Below are 21646 nucleotides of genomic sequence, written 5' to 3'. Positions count from 1 at the left end.
TGTATGATTAATTCATACTGCAGAGCGAAGTCTATTCGCTGAGTGAATGGTGAGGTGTCTTGTATGATTAATTCATACTGCAGAGTGAAGTCTATTCGCTGAGAGAATGAGTGGGAGTTAAAAATGTCGTATCCCGAGCAGTAATGGGTGTGTTGTGAGTCTCACTTTGAATTAAGTGGAAATTCTCGGAAATGGAAGTGTTATGTGCTGATGTTACTTATATACTGTATTGTACTGCTTTGTTGTTAATATGATTGCAGGAAGAATGCAATCGTTGGGTAACGTCTACAGTTTCTAAATACTATGTTGTTTCGAAACCTTTGTTTACTTTCGAGTGACAATGGATTTCCTTACTTAGCCGTCGCGCTAACTACACTTCATTGTGTCCTTTATTAGATGCAGTCTAGCGTGGGCCCCTGTGGCCGATGAGCTCTGAATAGGATGGGAGTCGAGGTTGAAGACTACTCTATCCTAGAATAAACACCTTGGAAGGATTAGTTTATACACGTACATTTGTATGTTGACACGGTTATTTGAGGTTGTAAGTTTAGCCTTAGCGTTTGGATATAGGAGAGATACCTAAACGTGGCGGTAACACCCAGTTTTCTGTTGGTTAGGTGCTTCCGCAATGTATTGTATTATTAGGTATTTTGTAATAAATCCAAGAGGTGAAAATTGGGGTGTTACAGCCATCGCACAGGGCCCCCAAAACCCTAAACCCTAAACCCTAAACCCAACTGTTAAAAAAATGAATATATGTATATTAGATATAGAATATAGTAGTATTTTTTATGTAAAAATTTTACATGAAAATTGGGTCCCAATCACTTGAAAGTATCGAATATAAACAAGAATGGAAGTTGTCAATTTGAGTATGATTAGAAATAGGTAGGGCAATTTGAATGTGATTAGAACTAGGCAATGCAATTTGAATGTGATTAGAACTAGGCAAGGCAATTTGGAAGGGTGGCATAGAGATAAATTGGAATAAATTCATAACCTTAGTCCTTAGCATATGTAAGGGCAAGTTATTTGGCAAGTTCTTCGAAGATCGGAATTGAAGTCAATCAACAATTTTTCGGTAATTTTAATTTTCGAATAAGTTTGAAATTTTGATTTTGACATCTCTTCAACTCTTTAAATCTCAAACAATAAAATTGTAAAACATCAATTAATTGAACAACATCGATAACATTTTCATATATTTATAATTTTTTTTTTGTATCAATAGGATTTTATAATTATATTTTTTAGAAAATATCTATCTGGGTTGGGTTCGAGAAGGGTAAAAAGAAAAGAATAATCGATTATTTCAATTACTATTGCCTTTACAAAAAAAAAAAAGATTTTCAATGTTAAAATTGTTGAAATTTTACTTGCGATCAAATATTAGATGTGCTATTTTTGAATATTTTATATTTTTTACATAATTTTAAAACAATTATGTATATATATATTAAAGAGGGGCCAAATTGAAATATTGCACAGGATCCCTATTTTGATTGGAACGGCCCTGACCCTAGCATGAATCGTGTGCATATACGTAGTCTATTGTGTGCAGTGTGTGGGTTTGCAAGTGTGGTGCACACTCGTGCATGAATGCGGTATCATGTGTGGATACATGTGCACTACCGTGTGCATTCCTCCAATGCAGGGCAGCTTTACTATACATTTCAGATTGCAGAATGCGTAATTATAGTAGGTTTACACCCACTGAATCACATTCATGCACAGATGTTGCAAACCACTAATTTCGTGTGCACAAACGAATTGAACTGTGTGCACTTAATCCACTGCACATGGATACTTTTTCGTTTTCGTGCATGCACCAGCTAATCAGTTAATTATTTATTCGTAAATCATACACGTATGTAACAAAAGACAGATTTTCAATTTCCATGTGCAAACAACTTTGCACGTCTATGCACACATTAATACTATTCTAGAATTCCTCATTTTTTGTCATTTATAGAATGACCTTGCACATAGTTATATGTGTGTGCACACGTTAAATATTGGGTCCACCTATGTGCATGTATGCACATTCATGTGTGCAAGGTCACTAACTGTGCTACGGAAAATACACTATTAGAAGCATCTTAGAAGCTTGTCAGATTCTTTTACTCATGGTGTTGTTTGATTATAATTGCACTTTGGAATCGTACCTAAATTACAATTGCAATTTGGAATCCTACCTAAATTATAATTCTTCTAATTGTGTTATATATCCTAAATAAATAAATTTCATATTTAACGAATGCGTGCATTACCAATATTACCCCTTTTAAAAACAAAGCACCTTAATTAACTCATAGGATACGTGTAGATCTAATCCATCCATATCTCTAATCCTACGGTCTCAAATTATCCACACGTTTGTATTTTAAGGGTATTTGCATGTGAATGCAATTTTACCTTATTATAATTGGCCAATTTATTTGACAAAGGTTAGAATTTAAGTAGGTGTAATTTTGGACTGTACCTCTATCTGAATTTATCTCAGCAGTTTATCCTAGAATATTTTCGCTCAATGTATTTCTCTAACAGTTTTCAGTTGTGAAGAACTGGTTTTCAGCCTGATTTAAATTTAAGTGGATGTCATTTATGAGTAAATGTGGTCACCAGTCTTTGGGGAAAGATGGTTACCTGAAAGTGATTATAGAGAGGTGGATTCACTATCATTTCCAATTACGGATTTCATTAGCATTATTCTAAGAATTATTTTCTCTATTAATCAGTTTATCAAGTATATTTTGTGGTATTAAAATGATTATCCCGTAAGTCAGTCTGCCTGAAACTGGTTCAGTAGTGTTGAAGCCTAAAGAACATTGGCATGTACGTACCCTCTCCGAAATAGATGTTGCGAAGATTGATGTTGGTTTATGGCTAGGGCCTTTGTAATCAAAATCCCTTGTAATCTTGGTGAACATCTAGTGGATTGGGTTGACGTGAGTTGCCCCGTAGATGTAGGAGTTTAGCTCCGAACTGCGTTAACAATAGATGTGTTCCTGGTTATGCTTTCTCCCTTTAATTTGTTTTTATTCTTTCGAAAATCAACATTATATTAATTAATGGTTTGTTAATTTGTTTTTATTAAAACATGTAGAACTATAGGCTTTAACTTGCATTCAAGACCCATAGTACAATTTCAATATAAATGACCCTTTTAGAGTGAAGTTAAATTGTATAACGTAGAGGTTCTCTCACGCGCGCAGGGGTACAAATCAAATCTCAAAATGAACTTGAAAAAGGCTTGACTGCGGATGGTTTCCGGCGGAAACCAAATCTGGGGGGGGGGGGGTTTATTTTTTTAATTTTAATTATTATTATTATTCTTATAAATATTATTTTTAATATTATTATAAATATTTTAATATTTTAAATAAAATAATAAAAATATATAATTATACATTTCTACCCATTTTTTGGAAAATGAACCAAACACCTAAAGACAGTTTTCTAGAATCCATCCAAACACTAGAAATGAAACCATTTTCCGGAAAATGACTCATTTTCCAGAAAACATTTTCCAGAAGTCATTTTCCTGCTTTCCAAACACACCCTAAGATATATATGTATGGTCAATAATTTAGAGATAATTACGCTAGCATCACTAGTTAGATAACTATTGTACAAAGTAGTTATTAATTACCTCATTATTTAGCAATTTCACATAACAATTTATATGTAAAATTTCACTGAAGATGGTAGGTGTATCTTTTTTTTTTTTTTTTTGTGAAAAGATGGTAGGTATATCTAAATTAAAAAGATTTTTTTAAAAAATCATGTTGTGCACACAATGTTTTAAATTTTTTTTTATGTATGTCATTTAACACATTTTCAATTTATAGATCTAGTGTTGAAAAAAGCAGAAAATGAAAACATTTTTTATTTCTTAATTCACACTCGTTCAGGCCAAAGTTCGAGCCTAGGCCGTGCATTGAATAGTTAGGGGCCTAGGTCGTGCCTACACCCATTAAGATATATATATGTATGGTCAATAATTTAGAGATAATTACGCTTGCATCACTAGTTAGATAACTATTGTACAAAGTAGTTATTAATTACCTCATTATTTAGCAATTTCACATATCGATTTATATGTAAAATTTCACTGAATATGGTAGGTGTATCTTTTTTTTATTGAAAAGATGGTAGGTGTATCAAAATTAAAAAGATTTTTTTTTATATTCACGTTGTGCACACAATATTTAAAATTATTTTTTTTATTGTATGTATGTCATTTAACACATTTTCAATCTATAGATCTAGTGTTGAAAGAAGCAGAAAATGAAAACTATTTTCTATTTTCAGTTTTCTAATTTTTCATTCTCTGTTTTCCATTCTCTATTTTCTGTTTAGAAAACTAGCTTGTTTACTAACATTTATTTTTTCAAATTTATTTTTTTAGATTAATGTTATAAAATTAACATAAGTTTAGTTTCGAGCGATTTTTAGAGTTATAAAATTAACATAAGTTTAGTTTCGAGCGATTTTTAGACTTATAAAATTAACATAAGTTTAGTTTCGAGCGATTTTTAGACCTTATATTATTTTAAAATATATTTGGTTAGCGATTTTTAGACCTTATATTATTTTAAAATATATTTGGTTTAAATTTTTTAGACCTTATATTATTTTAAAATATATTTGGTTTAAATAGAATAAACATAATTTTCACTTTTAAGTCCAATATATGTAAAATTTTTACATTTGTTATCCAAACCAAATTTATTTTTGTATAAGACATAACTAATAACCTATTAAGTTAACATAAAATTTAGTTTAAATAATATTAATAATTTTTGAGCTAATATTTAAACTATTTTTGATATATTCATTTGAATGGCATGCATATAATATATAATTTTTATTTTGGATACTCATATAATAATATATGTGCAATTTCGATATCTGATATCTGGACCAAACTTGTATTCGATATAACATAATTAAAAATATCTGAACCAATAATCAACTGAGTTCAATCAAAATATAAAACATGGTATGAATTTCAATTTTCAATTTTGATAATGTGAATGATGTATAATTTTAAGTATAAGCAAATAAGTTATGTTTAAATAAGTAATGCAAGTATAAAAGATAGTTGATGATGATAAGTAAAAGAAGATGATAATGAATGTAATCATAGTAATGAATAAATATGTAAGTAAATAATAGTGAGAATTTTGTTATAGTGACATTTAGTCTAATAGATGATAGATGATTCTGTTTTCCATTTAGAAAACAATTTTTAATAGTGTTTCAGTTTTCTAGAAAATTGAAAAATTGTTTCCTGTTTTCAAAATGGAAAATTGTGCTTGTAAACATGTCTTCTGTTTTCTGTTCTCCAATTTTCCAAATTTTCATAAAACTGGAGAAAATTTCCAGTTAGTAAACGTGCCCTTTATTTCTTAATTCACACTCGTTCAGGCCAAAGTTCGAGCCTAGGCCGTGCATTGTATAGTTAGGGGCCTAGGTCGTGCCTACACCCAATCCTAGGCTAGTTACCCAACAATCGCAGTCTACCTGCAAGCAATCTAACAACAAACAATTTCACATTATGTCGGTAACTTCGGCACATAACACAGCCATTAATTCACACGTGGGGTACACAACACCCACACTACTGTTCAAGACACCCGACAGTTAGCTCTCGCACATCACCCGTGGGGTACACAACTCCCACCATTAATTCACAGGTGGGGTACACAACACATCCACCTTTAATTCACAAGTGGGGTACACAACACATCCACTTTTTAATTTACACGTGGGGTACACAACACATCCACGTTTAATTCACACGTGGGGTACACAACACATCCACGCTTAAGTCACACGTGGGGTACACAACACATCCACGTTTCACACCACAACACATCCACGTTTAATTCACCCAACACTCAGCGAATAGACTTCTCTCTGCAGTACCGATTAATCGTACATACTCCCTCACCTTCATTAATTATTACCACATGACTCCATAACCAATATACTTATTCAAGTATATTTCCCCAACCCACATACTTAGGTTAGTGTTAGTCACATCACAGAAATTCAAGTAAAGGAGTCACAATAATGTTCAAAACATAATTATTTTCCACGTTAATATAATGCACAAAAATAATATTTGTCAAAATTGTTTCTAACCATTCTTTTTCAGAAAATTTCAGCTTGGCGCAGTCCGAAAGATTGAGCCGGTAAAAATAGTTCCCGAACTCTTTTTCACTTGAAATTTTTATGGTAGAACCCAAACTTATAGTACTTGATGTCCATAAAAAGTTTTGGTCATTTTGATCCACGAATAAACACAGAAAATTACATTTTTGCCCTTGGCAGTGTGCTGTCCAGAATTTTTCTCTCTGGACCAGTTTTGGAAAAAAATTCGAAACCCATACTTATACTACTCCGATCATTATGAAATTTTATATGCGGGTTCTACACTTATAGAACTACATGTCTAAAAAAAATGGGATCAAAATACCTTACCGATTTTTCCCAGTAAATCTCGGAAGTTACTGCCAGAGACTATCCTTATTTCTTTTCACTATTTTCACAAGTATAAGCCTATATGGGCATAAATACAACATATACATGCATAAATTAGCTATGGACATGCCTAGTAAATTTACCAAAAATCAAGGTAGAGAATTTGAGCCAACTTTTAGATCTATAACATAGCACATAATTTTCATGTAAAAATTCCTAATCATGTAATTTCCTAGCAATTGTCTACCTTCAAGTGATTGGGCCAACTTAAGGGATTCCTTATCTCGATGGAAGATTTTAAAACCGAAGAAGTGCTAGATCTTTCCTTGGATTCAAAGTCCCCCTACAACATCACCACAATAACAATATTTTTCATGCACTAAACATTAACACTTAAGTTCAAGCTTAAGTCTTAGGAGGGGTAGAATCCGAACAAAACCGAAGTTCTTACCTAGAGTAGAGTCCTTGGAGTTGAAGAATTGCCTAGGGTGTTCTTGGATCACAATAGAAGACTAAGATAATTTCCCTTCTTCCTTCCCTAAGTGTGTATTTCGAAAATGGAGTGGAAGAGTGAGAGAGATGATCATGTGATTAGTGTAGATTTAGTTCTTGAAGATCAAGTAACAAGTGCAACTAGGCCATACCTCATAAATGTCACATTTAATGCCCAATCTTAGTCTTAGATTTGCCTTGCCACTTGTCATCACCCCCATGGAGTCCTTAGAAGATCTCAAATCTAATTGGCCAGTTTATGCTTAAATCAGATGAATGTTCGGAGGATTATAACTTAATTCGGGAAAATTCTAATACCAAAATTATCCTAAAAATATTCCCGTCGCAAATCACCAAGTTTGGGAATTTTTCGGTATTCCGCTAAATATAGGTACAGAGTCCGTAACAACTTATCCCTTACAGTCCATTTGAAATTTTTCTTGAACTAACTAGAAATTCAGGCTTAATCGTATAATACTTAAAAATCCAAATTCTAGAAAAATCCAAACTGAATCTATATCCTTAAAATTTTCTCGGTTCGTGACCGGTACGTAGTTCGCAGCTTATCGATAATTAGTCTTACAAAAAAAAAAAATCCTTCTGAAGTACCGAGAGATCATCTCGTAAGTGTCATAGCTTAAAAAAATATTTTCGAGCCTTAACTTTGTCGGAAAAAACCGAGGGGTTACAGTCTTCCCCCCTTAAAATAGTTTCGTCCCCGAAACTTCCTTTTTGTTATCCATGGATCCAAAGTAGATCACCACTTAATTCTTATCTCCAAAATTATTAACTTAGGCTCTAATACTTTCTTATTTCCGACATTTCATAGCCTAAGCTTCCCAAGGTTCGAATAGCTTTTAATATCACTTTGGAGCACACATAAATTTTCACATAATGAATTTCGACTCCTTAGCACGACATTTTTAATCTCATCAATCTAAATCATCTTTAATCCATTAGAAGTATATCTTGAGGAAATCAGACACATAAAATTTAAGATGAACTCTGATCCATGTTATAACAATTTCACTTCTAGAGCCTGTGTGCTTCTATGACTCTTATCAAAATTGAAAACGAAGAGATATTTTTATCATATCAAGCCGGTAAAGGAGAAGGAAAATATATGTTTATTCCAAAATTGCCTCTCATCCTTTTTTTTTTAGGTGATGGGGAAAACCCACGCACACGAACACTAATCATTTAAATTGTGGGTTACATACAACCCAAATAGGATTACTTTAGATGTATGCTTTTATGAATTAAGAAAAAGTAGTAAATAAGATTCCTAATGCTAGATTTTAATTTCTTGGTTCATTTTCTAATAATGTTTCTGTCAAATCTTATAGTTAATCAATTCAACAACATATGTGTGTGATAAAGTGTCCTAAATACTCTTTGATTTTTATTAATTGTGCTAAGGTTACTTGACAAGTTATTGATGTTTTATATGAGACAAACAAGCAAGGCATATTTTAACCTCATCCGAGCATGAAGATATGATTGGAATATAGACCAACTTTGAAGTTTTGAATGTGACCACAATTGTGTATAATATATCTTTGTTAGCAAGGTTTAGTGTTTCTTCTATAAAGAGACATTTGGAACGGGGCCCGTCCGTTCCCACTAGCCAATGTTGTATAATTTTATTGCATACTAACTTCACAAACTCACTTTTTCTATGCCTTAATAAATCAAACTCTATGTTCATTCCCTTTCTTTTCGTGCCATTTTGTAGCGTTGCAATAGTCAACCATAATCTCTTATATCCAACTGCCCTTCTTTTCTTAGTCATTTCCATATTCTCTTATCAAATTGCTAGGCAAAAGTTTTTACTTAATCTTAATGCCATAAATTATGTAGTTAATTGACTTCAGCGTATTAAAGAGTGCTCTTCGAAAATAGATAACTCTACAAGTATGATTGAACTCACAATGGTCGGATACCGGGTAGTATACAAGAACCCAGAAAAAAAAATCACGTATAGCTAGCCAGAAGAAAAAGAAAATATCCAAAGTTGAATTGAATCAACATCCATGCATGAAACAATATTTGTTTCATGTTAATACATTAGTGATAATATTGTAGTTTTTAAATACTTATATTTTTTTTTTGTATAATGCACTATTGCATTTCACAAGATCATACTAATCATGAAAGAAAATTGTCTTTAATACGGACGTTCGCCCACATAGTTGCCTGGAGGGTAATAGTTGCAGGTGACAAACATCCAACCAGTTTTGCACGTAGCCCTAGCACAACCAATACTCGCACTGTCACGCCAAACCACCTGCGTATAATGGTGGCACTCTCCGCCGGTGCAAGAATTCGACGCCTGGTCATAGTATTTCTTCTCATCCATCCACAACTTCACGGAATCCGCCGGAGACAATTCGGCAGAAGCCATTGCGATGTTTTCTCCATATGGCCCTTGTGAGTGCTGCGCCGCACAGTCAGCAGACCTCTTGGTGGCATAGGATTCAGCGAAGTCTGCTAAGGTGGTGTTCCACTTAACAGGTGGAGCGTCAACAGTTTCTCGGGCCGCGTTATGTGCAGCAATAAACCCTTTAATGCAATCAGGGTCACAAGCGGCCTGTCCAAAAGATGGCTGGGCAATGGCGGCTAAGGCAATTATGGCAATGGAGACCTGCAGAAAAGAAAACTCCATTTCCTTTTTATTGTGATTTGCAGATCAGATGCAATAAAAAGGAAAAGTTAGAGGAAATGGAAAAATGTAGTCTTTCTGCAGAGATACAATATAATGGCCATTGGCATTGGGTTATAGGGTATTTATAGGAATGTATGTATCCTAAAAGAATGGATTGCTTTTAATAATTTCTATGGCTTACAAATACAAGAATAATTGTCACCTCACAAATATGGATTGATGCATTTAATAAGGAAACACAAATATTTGTGGGTAGAGTATCTATAGGAAGAAAGTTAGGTAGGTAGGTTGAAAAAAATTGGTTCTCATATTTGTAAGGTTCCCATTGTCTTGCCAGACAATTCTGTACGTGCTTAATTAAATCCATTCCTGTTGAATTTCCTTGCTCAGTGGATGTTCTTCTGCTGCTGGTGGGTATATATAGTTCTGAACAGATACTTATAGTTTTCAATTGCCTTGCACTTATCAAGCTAAGATAACCAAATCCAACATTCTCCTTGCCAATTGGCCATTCACCAAAGACCTTGCAATCAGTTATATACTGAGATAATCAATTAAACACATAACATGCCCAATTCAACATTATTCCATGTATATAAATTTATGTAGTCATTAGAATAATAGATCGAGATGTTTATTATAAATTAATTTGATCCAAAGACAGGGTATATATAGCATTCAAAGTTGAGCATCAAAAATTACAAATAAGGTAACTTTAAAATCATTTCTTAAATTTTTTTTAACTAACCTAGGTTACATATTTTTATTTGATAATTAAGCTTTTTAATCCATTGATAGGTTTTAATTGGAATTAAAAATAAAATTTTATAAGAAATTGTCATCAAAATTTTGGAGAATAATTTTGTATATAAATGTAACATGCACTAAAAATGTTACTTTTATATATATTAAATTTTTAGTTGTATTTTTTATTCTTCGTTGAATTTGTATGCATTATATTTCAAATTTTTTTTATTACATTTTATTTTATATTTATACTTATATAATATATATTTTTGTTAAAAGGTTAAAATTGAACTACACACACACATATATATATATATATATACATAAGTGCACACACTTTACGCTGTGTGCATCCGCATAGTAAACTGTGTGCACTCACGTTGTCGCACATTGTCTCACGGGAAGGTGTTGTCTCATTTGATTGTAAATATATATATATATATATATATATGTGTGTGTGTGTGTGTGTGTGTAGGAAAGGGGGTAAGGGTTTCCTTGCGGTTGTGCGGTTATACACCTTAAGCATTACATGGCGCACCTTAACTATACAAATCACGCACTTTAAGCACACAAATAAAACACCTTAAAACATAAACCACGCGCACTTAAAGTTTTATAATGCACGACTCCCAATTTTATTTATGCTTTCATAGTAGTACATCTGAAACATTAATTTACATTACTATAGAAATTTCCAACATTCGTCCTCCATTTATATAGTAAATCTAAAACTCATGTATGCATATATTATAGTGCCTTATAGATTGAACTTTCATTGGTACCTCCTATTTACTATTCATTAGTAAACCAACTCTTTCTTTTTTGTTTATTTTCTATAGTATTTTTTTAGTTATTTTTAAATTTAATTTTTTATGCTTAAGTGTACTTTTAGTGTAATTTCAAAATATATAAATTTTGTGTATTAATACTAAATTTAGTATTCTGAAAATTTTGATTAAAAAATTGACTTCAGTCAAGCCTCGTTAATCAAATCAGAAACAAAAATTGGACAGAGAGAGTATAAAAGTTTGAAAATTATATTAAACTACATAAAACACTTATGATTTATGTATTAGTTTGATAGTTATAATGTTTACATATAGAATGTATTTCTAAAGTTTGAACCCTGATGAATGGCTAGGATCTTACCATTATAAACATTTGACCTCGTGATTTTTTGCTAAAATCCCCAACTATTGATAACTGAGATTAATCTTCATTTTGTACTCGAAGACCATGTTGTCATTTGATCTTGCCTCTTCCCCCCCCCCCTCCCCCCCTCTATATATATATATATGGTCAAATCTAAACTATATATGTTTCCTTTGATAAGTATAAACTGATCTAATACATCAATCTATGATGATCAATTGCTAAAAAAATAAGAGATAAAAACTTATGTCAATTTCATAAATATTACAAACTTTAATGTTTTCAATATTTTTTGAATTCTTTTAATTTCCCTTATTTTTGTACGTTTGACGGAATTCGAACCTCGACCAATTGAGGCAGTTAAACTTTTTTAATACAATAATGTTAATTAATATGTATTGAGACACACATTTTCAAAGTTAATATTTTTGTTAAAAATAGGACTTGTAATATTAAAAATTGAGTTAATTCCTAAAATGGTCCTCCGACTATGATCTTTTCTCAAATTGGTCCTACGACTTTTAATTGAACCCAAACTGGTCCTTCGACTATTGAAATTTAAGCCATATTAGTCCTCAGTTAGCATTGACGTCAAAATGGCGTTAAAATGGAGGGCAAAATGGAAAATTCAACTCATCTACTCTATTTTAATCATAATAAGACAAAAATAATGTACTTTAAGTATATTAAAAATGTACATTATATTAAGGGAAAGTATATTATTTGAGTACTGAAAGTACATTATTTTGTATAATGTACATTTAGTACACGAATAATATACTTTTAATTAGTATATTAAGAATGTACTTTTTATTATGGTCCGCACAATAATTTGTGTGCCTATACTTGGTCCTGAGCCAGTTTCGAGCTTAGCCCCAAGTTTTTTTTTTTTAATAAGACCAACATGATCTCGATCAAAACTAATCCAAGCGAAGCTCATGCCGAGTTATTCCAGACCGATTAAGGGCTAGTTCAATCTTAGACCAGAATCTACAATACAAGGTACACCCTGGTCTATGGTATAATATAATAATCGCACCTCTAGGGTCTGTATGCTTCTGGTGCATCGTATCAAAAATGAAATCAAAGAGATATTTTGATCATATCAAGCCATTAAAAGTGAAGGAAAATATATGTTTATTCCAAAAGAGCTCGTTCCCACAAGCCAATGTTATATATATTTTATCTGCATACTAACAGAGCAATCTCACTCTTCGCCATTTCGTAACATTGCAATAATCGACCATAATATCTTATATCAAATTGCCATTCTTTTCTTAGCTAGCCATTTCCATAATCTCTTATCACATTGCTAGATAGGCAAAAGTTTTACTGAATCGTAATGCCATAAATTATGTTGTTAATTGAGTGCAACATATTAAAGAGTGCTCTTCGATAAGAGATATACTGTACAAGTATGATTGAATTCACAATGGTGGGATGCCAAGTATTATACACGAACCCAGAAAAAAATTTAAGTATATGTAACCAGAAGAAAAAGAAAAAGTTCAAAATTGAATTGAACCAACATCCGTGCAAGAAACAAATATTGTTTCACGGCAATATATTGTCTTTAATAAGGACGTTCTGAAAACGACAATTCTGTTTTAATATAATGTTTCTTTACTGACTATGTTACAATGTAGTATTTGAGTCAATATTGGTCATTGACATATAGATAATGTTAATTAATTTATATTCACGCAAACATTTTAAAAATTAATATTTTTGTTTAAAATAAGACTTGATAATATTAAAAATTTTGAAAATACTTGTAATACCTTTTGAACTTCATTTTTTTATATCACTAAATTACGTTAGGTTGATTGACTTATTAACACAGTACATTATAAAAGTTAATAGCTTATAAATATTATAACATGTATTATAAAGTTTATTTGATTATTATTAGTCACTAAATTATGTTAGATTGATATATTAAAAAAATTATAAAAGACTTTTAATTTGAGTTTGCTATTTATTTTTATTGGGTTTGCTCTTAATATTCCGATACATTAAGATATATATGTATGGTCACTAATTTAGAGATAATTACGCTTGCATCACTAGTTAGATAACTATTGCACAAAGTAGTTATTAATTACCTCATTATTTAGCAATTTCACATAACGATTTATATGTAAAATTTCACTGAAGATGGTAGGTGTATCTTTTTTTTTATTGAAAAGATGGTAGGTGTATCTAAATTAAAAAGACTTTTTTTTTTAAATTCATGTTGTGCACACAATATTTAAAATTAATTTTTTTTTATTGTATGTATCTCATTTAACACATTTTCAATCTATAGATCTAGTGTTGAAAGAAGTAGAAAATGAAAACTAGTTTCTATTTTCAGTTTTCTAATTTTTCAGTTTTCATTCTCTGTTTTCCATTTTCTATTTTCTGTTTAGAAAACTAGCTTGTTTACTAACATTTATTTTTTCAAATTTATTTTTTTAGATTAACGTTATAAAATTAACATAAGTTTAGTTTCGAGCGATTTTTAGACCTTATATTATTTAAAAATATATTTGGTTTAAATAGAATAAACATAATTTTCACTTTTAAGTCCAATATATGTAAAATTTTTACATTTGATATCCAAACTAAGTCCAATATATGTAAAATTTTTACATTTGATATCCAAACCAAATTTATTTTTTTATAAGATTTTACATTTGATATCCAAACCAAATTTATTTTTTTATAAGACATAACTAATAACCTATTAAGTTAACATAAAATTTAGTTTAAATAATATTAATATTTTTTGAGCTAACATAAAATTTAGTTTAAATAATATTAATATTTTTTGAGCTAATATTTAAACTATTTTTGATATATTCATTTGAATGGCATGCATATAATATATAATTTTTATTTTGAATTCTAATATAATAATATATGTGAAAGTTTGATATCTGATATCTGGACCAAACTCGTATTCGATATAACATAATTAAAAATATCTGAACCAATAATCAATTGAGTTAAGTCAAAATATAAAACATGGTATGGATTTCAATTTTAAATTTTTATAATGTGAATGATGTATAATTTTAAGCATAAGCAAATAAGTTATGTTTAAATAAGTAATGCAAGTATAAAAGATAGTTGATGATGATAAGTAAAAGAAGATGATAATAAATGTAATCATAGTAATGAATAAATATGTAAGTAAATAATGGTGAGAATGTTGTTATAGTGACATATAGTCTAATAGATGATAGATGATTCTGTTTTCCATTTAGAAAACAATTTTTAATAGTGTTTTAGTTTTCTAGAAAATTGAAAAATTGTTTCCTGTTTTCAAAATGGAAAACTGTGCTAGTAAACATGTTTTCTATTTTCTGTTCTCCAATTTTCCAAATTTTCATAAAAATGGAGAAAATTTTCAGTTAGTAAACGTGCCCTTTATTTCTTAATTCACACTTGTTCAGGCCAAAGTTCGAGCCTAGGCTGTGCATGGAATAGTTAGGGGCCTAGGTCGTGCCTACACCCAATCCTAGGCTAGTTACGAGATGGGCGCAGGCTCTTTTTTAATTAGACCAAGATGATCCCGAACCAAGCTAATCCTGGTGAAGCCCATGCCTAATTTTTCCTGGCCAATTCAGGGAGGTTTAATTCTGGACCAGAGTTAATCCACAATGTAAGATGAACTCTGGTCCATGTTATAACAATTTCACTTCTAGAGCCTGTGTGCTTCTATGACTCTTATCAAAAATGAAAACAAAGAGATATTTTTATCATATCAAGCCGGTAAAGGAGAAGGAAAATATATGTTTATTCCAAAATTGCCTCTCATCCTTTTTTTTTTTTAGGTGATGGGGAAAACCCACGCACACGAACACTAATCATTTAAATTGTGGGTTACATACAACCGAAAAAGGATTACTTTACATGTATGCTTTTATGAATTATGAAAACGTAGTAAATAAAATTCCTAATGCTAGATTTTAATTTCTTGGTTCATTTTCTAATAATGTTTCTGTCAAATCTTATAGTTAATCAATTCAACAACATATGTGTGTGATAAAGTGTCCTAAATACTCTTTGATTTTGATTAATTGTGCTAAGGTTACTTGACAAGTTATTGATGTTTTATATGAGACAAACAAGCAAGGCATATTTTAACCTCATCCGAGCATGAAGATATGATTGGAATATAGACCAACTTTGAAGTTTTGAATGTGACCACAATTGTGTATAATAAATCTTTGTTAGCAAGGTTTAGTGTTTCTTCTATAAAGAGACATTTGGAACGGGGCCCGTCCGTTCCCACTAGCCAATGTTATATATTTTTATTGCATACTAACTTCACAACCTCACTTTTTCTATGCCTTAATAAATCAAACTCTATGTTCATTCCCTTTCTTTTCTTGCCATTTTGTAGCGTTGCAATAGTCAACCATAATCTCTTATATCCAATTGCCCTTNGTTAACATAAAATTTAGTTTAAATAATATTAATATTTTTTGAGCTAATATTTAAACTATTTTTGATATATTCATTTGAATGGCATGCATATAATATATAATTTTTATTTTGAATTCTAATATAATAATATATGTGAAAGTTTGATATCTGATATCTGGACCAAACTCGTATTCGATATAACATAATTAAAAATATCTGAACCAATAATCAATTGAGTTAAGTCAAAATATAAAACATGGTATGGATTTCAATTTTAAATTTTTATAATGTGAATGATGTATAATTTTAAGCATAAGCAAATAAGTTATGTTTAAATAAGTAATGCAAGTATAAAAGATAGTTGATGATGATAAGTAAAAGAAGATGATAATAAATGTAATCATAGTAATGAATAAATATGTAAGTAAATAATGGTGAGAATGTTGTTATAGTGACATATAGTCTAATAGATGATAGATGATTCTGTTTTCCATTTAGAAAACAATTTTTAATAGTGTTTTAGTTTTCTAGAAAATTGAAAAATTGTTTCCTGTTTTCAAAATGGAAAACTGTGCTAGTAAACATGTTTTCTATTTTCTGTTCTCCAATTTTCCAAATTTTCATAAAAATGGAGAAAATTTTCAGTTAGTAAACGTGCCCTTTATTTCTTAATTCACACTTGTTCAGGCCAAAGTTCGAGCCTAGGCTGTGCATGGAATAGTTAGGGGCCTAGGTCGTGCCTACACCCAATCCTAGGCTAGTTACGAGATGGGCGCAGGCTCTTTTTTAATTAGACCAAGATGATCCCGAACCAAGCTAATCCTGGTGAAGCCCATGCCTAATTTTTCCTGGCCAATTCAGGGAGGTTTAATTCTGGACCAGAGTTAATCCACAATGTAAGATGAACTCTGGTCCATGTTATAACAATTTCACTTCTAGAGCCTGTGTGCTTCTATGACTCTTATCAAAAATGAAAACAAAGAGATATTTTTATCATATCAAGCCGGTAAAGGAGAAGGAAAATATATGTTTATTCCAAAATTGCCTCTCATCCTTTTTTTTTTTTAGGTGATGGGGAAAACCCACGCACACGAACACTAATCATTTAAATTGTGGGTTACATACAACCGAAAAAGGATTACTTTACATGTATGCTTTTATGAATTATGAAAACGTAGTAAATAAAATTCCTAATGCTAGATTTTAATTTCTTGGTTCATTTTCTAATAATGTTTCTGTCAAATCTTATAGTTAATCAATTCAACAACATATGTGTGTGATAAAGTGTCCTAAATACTCTTTGATTTTGATTAATTGTGCTAAGGTTACTTGACAAGTTATTGATGTTTTATATGAGACAAACAAGCAAGGCATATTTTAACCTCATCCGAGCATGAAGATATGATTGGAATATAGACCAACTTTGAAGTTTTGAATGTGACCACAATTGTGTATAATAAATCTTTGTTAGCAAGGTTTAGTGTTTCTTCTATAAAGAGACATTTGGAACGGGGCCCGTCCGTTCCCACTAGCCAATGTTATATATTTTTATTGCATACTAACTTCACAACCTCACTTTTTCTATGCCTTAATAAATCAAACTCTATGTTCATTCCCTTTCTTTTCTTGCCATTTTGTAGCGTTGCAATAGTCAACCATAATCTCTTATATCCAATTGCCCTTCTTTTCTTAGTCATTTCCATAATCTCTTATCAAATTGCTAGGCAAAAGTTTTTACTTAATCTTAATGCCATAAATTATGTAGTTAATTGACTTCAGCGTATTAAAGAGTGCTCTTCGAAAATAGATAACTCTACAGGTATGATTGAACTCACAATGGTGGGATACCGGGTAGTATACAAGAACCCAAAAAAAAAAATCAAGTATAGCTAGCCAGAAGAAAAAGAAAATGTCCAAAATTGAATTGAATCAACATCCATGCATGAAACAATATTTGTTTCATGTTAATACATTAGTGATAATATTGTAGTTTTTAAATACTTATATTTTTTCTTGTATAATGCACTGTTGCATTTCACAAGTTCATACTAATCATGAAAGAAAATTGTCTTTAATACGGACGTTCGCCCACATAGTTGCCTGGAGGGTAATAGTTGCACGTGACAAACATCCAACCAGTTTTGCACGTAACCCTAGCACAACTAATACTCGCACTGTCACACCAAACCACCTGCGTATAATGGTGGCACTCTCCGCCGGTGCAAGAATTCGACGCCTGGTCATAGTATTTCTTCTCATCCATCCACAGCTTCACGGAATCCGCCGGAGACAATTCGGCAGAAGCCATTGCGATGTTTTCTCCATATGGCCCTTGTGAGTGCTGCGCCGCACAGTCAGCAGTCAGCAGACCTCTTGGTGGCATAGGATTCAGCGAAGTCTGCTAAGGTGGTGTTCCACTTAACAGGTGGAGTGCCAACAGTTTCTCGGGCCGCGTTATGTGCAGCAATAAACCCTTTAATGCAATCAGGGTCACAGGCGGCCTGTCCAAAAGATGGCTGGGCAATGGCGGCTAAGGCAATTATGGCAATGGAGACCTGCAGAAAAGAAAACTCCATTTCCTTTTTATTGTGATTTGCAGATCAAATGCAATAAAAAGGAAAAGTTAGAGGAAATGGAAAAATGTAGTCTTTCTGTAGAGATACAATATAATGGCCATTGGCATTGGGTTATAGGGTATTTATAGGAATGTATGTATCCTAAAAGAATGGATTGCTTTTAATAATTTCTATGGCTTACAAATACAAGAATAATTGTCACCTCACAAATATGGATTGATGCATTTAATAAGGAAACACAAATATTTCTAGGTAGAGTATCTATAGGAAGAAAGTTAGGTAGTTTGAAAAAAACTAGCTCTGGTATTTGTAAGGTTGCCATTGGCTTGCCAGACAATTCTGTACGTGCTTAAATCCATTCCTGTTAAATTTCCTTGCTCAATGGATGTTCTTCTGCTGCTGGTGGGTATAGACAGAAGAATCTAGGGACATAAAACTTGCATGTGGGCTAAAGTTTTACTCAATTAGATCCAACTAAAATTTTATGATAAAACAATTATGAAATGAGTTGAACAATCAATTGATATAAGACTTGCCTGTAGGCTAAAGTTTTAATCAACGAGATTCATTACAACTATTATGATAAAACTTAAAGAAATCATGTTTCTTTTCTTAATCCCTGTGGGTAATTAAGAAATATGATCTAAAGTTTGCATCATAAAATTAAAATTTACGATAGAGATGAAATTATTTACAAATAATCATTAACTAAATAAATTTATTTGTTTCCATCATAACTGATAAAACTACTAAACTACATTCCGATACATAATTGTCCGTGGGCTAAATTATGATCATAGTCTAGTATTTAATCCTAATTAATCATACAAATATAACGAAATTGCCTATGGGCTAAATTCCATCATATTAAATACAATTAATCACAAATGATATGTCTAAAACTTTATGTGATCAAGATAAATCGCTAAATATATAATTTTAACTGATTAAGGGATGCTTTGGCTACTCCACAACCAAATTAAAATTATAAGATCACTACACAATTATCAATTCATTGCCTAACCTTTATGTGATTCAAACTTAAGAGAAATCAGTAAATTAAAGATGCTATGGCTATACTTTAATGAACTAAAATCAAATCACATTGGCAAGGATTGAAATTAAAGATGTTCTTAAGTCATAGCCATAAAGCTAGTATGCCTCCCCTATTCATATGTACTCAATGTATAACTGTTTGGGGGTATAAACCTAAAATTGTAGAGTATACACAAAAATTGCATGGGTCACCTATGATTAAAGCTTAAATGTGTGAACTAAATTAATGGACCAAATGTGCTTAAATTCAGGCACAACCGTAACTAAAGTTTATGCATAAGTCCAACTTAATTGGAACTAATATAACTCCATCCTAAATTTATGCATTGCTAAAGGCATAATAAAAAAATAATATTTTGCATAACAAAATATTATGCGTTGGACAAATTAATATGCATAAAATTAGGCATTTAACTCATATATTCTAAACAAATCGCATAACTTAAAGACAATTTTTAATATGAACTTCCAAAGCATAAACTTAATATTCAAACTCTAATGAGTCCAAACCAAAGAGACCCAAATTTTTGAATAATATACTTTGAAATTTCAAACTTTAAGCCCATTAAAATGTTTTAATACATAAGAATCAAATTTATGAGAAATAGACCGAATTTACAAATTTCAACAATATCTAACCAAAATATATATATATATTGTCATTTGTAAATCAAAATCTCACAAAACCTAATTGCATAATTAATCCTAATATTATGAACTTAATGTGATCAAATTCATGAAACAATTTAAAGAGTATGAACCAACTATAAAGTACAAATTTACACTAAATATTCATTATTCATACTTAACCAAATATGGGCATAACGGACTAAAATCCTAATTCAAAGAACTTAAAGAATTATGGTATTAGTAGCAATAGCTAGTTGCCTTAGCAAATATGTTTTTTTTTTCAAAATTACTAAATTGATTCTCCATAACCCAATTAATAATATTATTATCATTAATGGCCAATTGCAAATAATTCAAGAGGCAATAGCCATAATAATATTATCTCATTAAATAGGAGACTAAATATGGAAAAACAATATATAGTTAAAACGACTAACTATAGAAACATTCTTAATATTTCCATATTTGTAAAGATAACATGTGTGACTAGTCCAAATTAGCAGTTAACTTAAGGCTTGGTTAGGATTTTTAAGACACGTGATAGGGAGAGAGTAACCAAAGTACATAATATTACCAAAACTGAATGGTGGAAACGGAATGGGTACGATTTGGGTAAGATTTATCCACTCTTAATGACAAAACTACCAAGCTATATGCCGATGCATAATCCAGTGGGCAAATTATGATCATAGTTTAGTATTTTATCATATGCATAATACTATGACCAGGCGTCAAATTCTTGCACCGGCGGAGAGTGCCACCATTATACGCAGGTGGTTTGGCGTGACACCACGAGTATTGGCTGTGTTAGGGCTACGTGCAAAACTGGTTGGATCTTTGTGACCTGCAACTATTACCCTCCAGGAAACTATGTGGGCGAACGTCCATATTAAAGACAACTTTTTTTCTTGTTGATTAGTATGATCTTGTGAAATGCAGACAATGCATTATACAAAAAAAAATATAACTATTTAAAAACTACAATATTAGCACTAATGTACTAGCATGAAACAACTACTGTTTCATGCTTGGATATTGATTGAATTCAATTTTTGAACTTTTTCTTTTACTTCTGGCTAGATATACTTAATTTTTTTCTGAGTCCATTGATATCCATTTTTTCTCTTTTGTTTTTGGTTCTGCTTTATAAGATTTCCATGAGTGAACTCATAGGAATAAATTGATTTTGATTAACCAACACCAACCAGTTGTGTGTTCCTAACACGAAAAAAAATGAAGAAATGAAAATAAGACAATTTTTAGATGATTTTTCCTTTTTTTATCATTATAATTTCTTTTTTTATTGTTATAATAAATATATGTAGGGCTATACGGACTAGAACGGTAGACCTTCTCGGTAAAACATATCAAATTGCTTATTATCAAAATGATCTTCTCTAAACATTTTATAGCTCGGGGC

The 21646-nt window shown here is 31.2% G+C and overlaps 1 protein-coding gene across 1 annotated transcript; it reads right to left on the bottom strand.

Annotated features, from left to right (window-relative positions):
* Positions 1 to 8978: 8978 nt before the first annotated feature.
* Positions 8979 to 9733, bottom strand: LOC116000836 (basic form of pathogenesis-related protein 1-like). Its single transcript, XM_031240685.1, has one exon. The coding sequence runs from the start codon at positions 9647 to 9649 to the stop codon at positions 9152 to 9154; it is 498 nt and encodes a 165-aa protein (XP_031096545.1). The 5' UTR covers positions 9650 to 9733; the 3' UTR covers positions 8979 to 9151.
* Between the last annotated feature and the right edge of the window lie 11913 nt (positions 9734 to 21646).

Source organism: Ipomoea triloba, chromosome 1 (genome assembly GCF_003576645.1).
Source record: "Ipomoea triloba cultivar NCNSP0323 chromosome 1, ASM357664v1".
NCBI classification, from domain to species: domain Eukaryota; kingdom Viridiplantae; phylum Streptophyta; class Magnoliopsida; order Solanales; family Convolvulaceae; genus Ipomoea; species Ipomoea triloba.
This window is presented reverse-complemented; position numbering and strand designations above follow the sequence as displayed.